This window comes from Orcinus orca, chromosome 6 (genome assembly GCF_937001465.1).
Source record: "Orcinus orca chromosome 6, mOrcOrc1.1, whole genome shotgun sequence".
NCBI classification, from domain to species: Eukaryota; Metazoa; Chordata; class Mammalia; order Artiodactyla; family Delphinidae; genus Orcinus; species Orcinus orca.
In genome coordinates, this window is record NC_064564.1 from 107,631,326 (window position 1) to 107,636,551 (window position 5,226).

General features: G+C 45.7%; 1 protein-coding gene across 8 annotated transcripts in view; it reads right to left on the minus strand.

Moving 5' to 3' along the window:
• Positions 1 to 2,153: 2,153 nt before the first annotated feature.
• Positions 2,154 to 5,226, minus strand: part of GGTA1 (glycoprotein alpha-galactosyltransferase 1 (inactive)) — a 65,904-nt gene continuing 62,831 nt past the window's right edge. For 7 of the 8 annotated variants that reach the window (XM_004269263.2, XM_033427278.2, XM_004269264.3 and 4 more), the window contains one exon: positions 2,154 to 4,729. In XM_004269263.2, coding sequence (XP_004269311.1) covers positions 4,036 to 4,729 — 694 coding nt within the window. In that variant the 3' untranslated portion in view covers positions 2,154 to 4,035. The remainder of the gene's footprint in view (positions 4,730 to 5,226) is intronic. The other variant, XR_004483017.2, reaches the window with a different exon arrangement.

The following is a 5,226-nucleotide window of genomic DNA, read 5'->3' on the forward strand; positions in this document are numbered from 1 at the left end:
GGGTGAATGTGCAGCCCTCAACCAGCCAAAGCCCTCTCAAGCTCTCTGCTGCTTTTCACACAGGCTCTGCTATGAGATTTCACCCAGTCCCAAGGCCTTGGCACCATCTGGGTGGGTCTCCATGAAAGTCTCATCACAGTCCTCTGTGCTGCGTGTCTGCTGCACCTCCCTCCGAAGCCTCACTCCATCTCCACTCGTCACAGTGATCCCCTTCTCTTCTCGCAAAGCTCAATTCAGAGGCAGCCCCTCTGAGGCTATTTCCACCTCCCAGACATCCTTTCCTCCTCTGTAGCCCCTTGGCCCTTGAACTTTCCTGGGCCTCGTATTGCTCAGGTTCCATTTGACTTTCTCCAGCGTGGCTCCAGCATGAGTTTAGACCTACCTTCTGCCTCTGAAGAGTCTGGGTCTACTAAGTTCTCTCTCTTTAATTCCTAAGACAAGGATTGAGAGCTTTTGGTGGTGATTCCCTGCTGTCCACAGATTTCAAAAACAGGATGGTTAAAGTGTGTGTGTGTGTGTGTGTGTGTGTGTGTGTGTGCGCGCACACATATGTGAGAGACAGTAAGGGAAGCAGACTGGAGCTGTGGGAAGAGCAAAGGATTTGGAATCGGACAGTCCTGGGTTTGAATCCTAGCTCTGCACCCTTATAGACCTGAGGCTTTGACCAATGGGTCCCCACTTAACCCAGCTTTCTCACCTTAAAAGAAGTATGCACTGTGTTGTACATTCATGCTTTCTGTGTTTCACACTTGTGAGTATGCTACCATGCCTGTGTTATTCATTTACATAAGGTACATTTAATAAAGTGATTTAATAAATTCTTATAACTGTAAGTAGTGCCATAGCTATCAGTAAATCACATAGTGACTTTGGCTGAGAGAGAGAAAATGAGTCATTACAAGAAGGACAAGAGAAGTCAGGCCCTTCTAGCTTTACAGAAACTTCTCCCCCTCCAGCTGCATGGAACCCCCAGAGTGGAAGGAGGAGGCATGGCTGTCCCTTCCACCCACCCCCTCACCCAGCTTTGCCCTCTGAGGCACTTCCTTGGTATAACAGCTTATGAGTGCCCACTGGGCTTATAGCGGCCCTTGCAGGCACAACGTAAAGTTGAGAATGACCGCAGTCTTTTATTTATTTTTACATGATCCATTTTAACTAATTTAATGCACTTGGGGCAGGTTTTGTGCAGAAAAAGTGGGAAGTGGTACGGGCCTAGGAGCATACCTAGCTTTTAAAATATTACTTCTTATGGCAAAAATTCCCCTTTATCGGGCTTCCCTGGTGGCGCAGTGGTTGAGAGTCCGCCTGCCGATGCAGGGGACGCGGGTTCGTGCCCCGGTCTGGGAAGATCCCACATGCCGCAGAGCGGCTGGGCCTGTGAGCCATGGCCGCTGAGCCTGCACGTCCGGAGCCTGTGCTCCGCAATGGGAGAGGCCACAACAGTGAGAGGCACACATAACGCAAAAAAAAAAAAAAAAAAAATTCCCCTTTATCAGATTCTTCTATAAAGCAGCATTTTCCTTGATAGGAAACATGGCCCTCCATATGCATGGTGTCAACACATTTATCCTCATCAGCTTCTCTGGTGTGAGCTTCAGCTCAGTTGCTTCCCAGCTGGGTGGCTTAACCTTTCTGAACCTCACTTTGCTCATCTACAAAATGGGAATAATTCTCTACTATGAGGGAATCATGCCCTGTTGCATATCCCATGCACCACACTACATCAGGCTGCTCCACTTCAATTTTTGTATGTATTATAAATACACCCACCCAGTCTTGCTGGAAATTCAGCAAGTCTCTCCCAGGGCTCCCTTGGCCAGATATATTCCCCAGAGGTCAGGACTAGTAACCACCAGATATGGTTATGGCATTGTTTCCTCCCTCTGCCCTTGTGCCCCACCCAGACCTTCAGAGGCAAGCCTTATTCTACTGGCACTTAATTACTTCAGCGTATCACTTTGGGAAGCTCTTTATAAGCATTCATTGTTACAAAAGTGAGGGAATCTCAACCATGTTCTTTCTATCTTTGTAACAGTGGACAAATTCTTAGAAGGACACAAGGACTATTTGGAATCTAAGTATTTAAAATTCTGCAATTGACAATTCTGAACATCTTTGGGAGAAAATGCACACTCCATGACTGGACCAGAATATACTGAGAAAATAATTTATTCAATTGTAAATCAGGAATTTTATTTATTTTTTTAATACTGAACTATCAATAACATCTTGAGTTTGTCCATTTGGAATTTAAGTGAATTATAAAAAATCAAGATTCCTTCAAAAGGAAACATCAGTCCTTTAATCTGAGGATAGGTCATTTCTTTGCTTTGGGACTTAAACCATGAACTCTCCCTACTCCAGAATGGACCCCAGAAAACTTGAGTTATAGAGAAGCAAGAGTCCTAACTGACCTGCAATCTCCTTTGTCTTTTACAAGGGCACTTCTTCAGGACTTTTGTTGGTCTTGTTTTGTTCTGCTGGGTTGTGAAAATTCTTGGCAAGAATTGAAGACTAGGAGGCACAGTGAAACAGTAGCGAAAATGGAGGTTTGATTTTATCAAAGAAGCCCATGGTGCTGAACATCAGGCCAGTGCAATGGCTCTTCAAGTAAATTGCTTGAAAATGGAAACCAGTGACCTAAACTGGAACACAAGCAAATATAAACGTGCCTGCATATGTAAATGTTGCCTCCTAACTTCCTTTACGTTGAATTGCTTAACTTTAAATAATATGTAAGATTTCATAGCTTCTCTTAGAGAAAGGAATTGAAGGTTAAGCTGTTCAGTCACGAAGACTGGGTCTCCCATTGCCATCCCCTCTACTTTTGATATAAAATCAATGAACTGTTTTATTATACACATCTGGTTGTTACACTTCAGTAGTGCAGATGGGGCAGGGGAAAACAAGAGGTTCCTTGATGTCAGCCCTCCAAGTTGGGGCATGATGGGCTGAGGGTTAGAACAGGTGGTGGCAGGATTTGCTGATGACTGACTGTCCTGAAATGAAGCCCAGGTCTGGGAAACGTAACCCCTTGCAAGCCTCTTCAATCCCCTGCAGGTCTTTGTCTACTCTGACACCACCCGCTTCCTCTGGCCAAGGATTTGAAGACTCAAGGTCCAGAGCACGGTAGACCGAATATGACTTGGCCAAAACAAGAAGCATCTTCTAAGACAACACTTCTCTTGGTGTCATAACGGTTGAGGAGACCGGAGACCACCCACATTGCCTCCCATTCAGTGCCTGGATCCATGCTGCTGTATTTATGTGCCAACCCCATGCCCTGTTCCCCTCAGAGGTGGCATTGCCCCCACAGTGATCAGCCCCGTCTCTCTACTCTCTCTCTGCTATTTCATGGCAAACTTACTTTGAGGCTTGTTTTCATTTCATGCTGAGCACCCACTGGCTCATCCGATTCCCTGTGACTCCCAACATTCGTCACTGATATCCACTGGGAGTCTTGACCAGTCTTTGCATGGAAGCCAAACAACGTCCTGATAAGAAAAGGACGTGGACTACAAATGGCCTGAAGTACTCTGCTGTTGAAACCACTTGAGGGTTGCCAAGGTTAACTGTGTCCTACTAAGAGTTCTCCTGTTTGCAAAGCAACTCTGTTGCTTTAGACTCAGCAGAGACAGGAAGACACTGAAATCAAGAGGACAACCGCTCACAACTGTATCTTGTTGCCAAACATTTCCCTACGCATACTTTTCTCTGGTAGGTCAACTGACGCATGTAGAGTGTTTCTGGCTTTTTCTTTGCCCATGACAATTTTCTTTTATTTTTTTGTTTAGCTGATAGTGTATCCCCCCAACCCAGAAAAGATAAAAAATCACTAGGAATTTACATCTGATTACCATAGGTTCATTCTCCCATATTACAAGGCTTGAAGTTGCAAGGAGGAATAATACGTACTTGCTGTGTTGGTGTTTTGTTAGTATTTTTTTTTTAAGTTAAAATTAAGTGTTACTTTTCCGAAGAAGTAGCCAGAATAATACTCTCTCAAATTCAGAAACCTACCGGCACAATTTAAAGTCAGACGTTATTTCTAACCAAATTATATTCTTTTGTCTGCCAAGATATCTTGACAAGCTTAATATCTGAAGGCAGGCCTATATGATAATCCCAGCAGTATTCTGGGGATAAGATTTTAGTGGGTTTGTTGAGAAGGAAATACTTGTTTAGATGGCTTTCATCATGCCACTCGGCTTCTATGTCATTTTTCTTGTCCTGGAGGATTCCCCTGAAGCACTCCTGGGTGATGTTTAGGACCTGAGTGGGTGTTCCCCCAAAAATGGCCGCATGGTAATAAAAATCCCCCTGGCCAAACGGAATGTATGCTGCGGACTCTTTCCGCCTCTCGTAGGTGAACTCGTCAGGATCTGCCTTGTACCACCAGGCCTGCAGCTGAGCCACCGACTGGCCCAGGGTCTCCAGCCCAAAGGTGTCTTGGAAGACCTGGTCCACGTCCATGCAGAAGAGGAAGTCGACCTCATGCTGGATGTGGGCCACAATGTGCTCCCCGATGGTCTTCATGCGCATCATGCTGATGTCCTGCCACCTCTTCTCAGGCCTGATCTCAAACACTTTGAAGGAACGCAGAGGACCCAGCTCTATCAAAGGCATCCTGGAGACATCATCCACCATGATGTAAAATATGACTCTGTGGCCAACCATGAAGAACTTATTAGCAGATGTTAAGAACTCCTCCAAGTAATGCTCAATGTATCTGAAACAAAGAAGAATGGGATAAATGTAACCTCTAGGATTTCTGCAGGAGGCGACATTCTATTCTCATCATCTTGTCTGTATTTTGCAGTTTAGGAAAGGAATTATTTTTCCCCCCATCCGAGACAAGTGCTTTCACACAGAGGGACGTTCCTGGCCACTCTCCACCATTCAGTCACTCAACTTTGGGGAGGTGGAGTGACTTACCTGACTGATGATTCTAGAAGGGTGACTGGGCATGCCCAGCCCCGCCCCCTCCTCTCTCACTCTTGGAAGCCGGCCAGGTGGAAAGAACATGTGTTCTCAACTGCTCTGGGCCTTGTACTGGTAGCTTAGTGGTACAGGCCCTGCTCCCACAACCAGAGGCTTGCAGTTTCTTGTGCTGTAGGTGCCTGGATGCCCAAGTCTTTCTAATTCTGTGGTTCAACGTTAGGAGGCCCAGGGCCTTCAGATACAAGCCACATTCTGCAGTATCGGCTTTAACTGTAATGAAGGTGA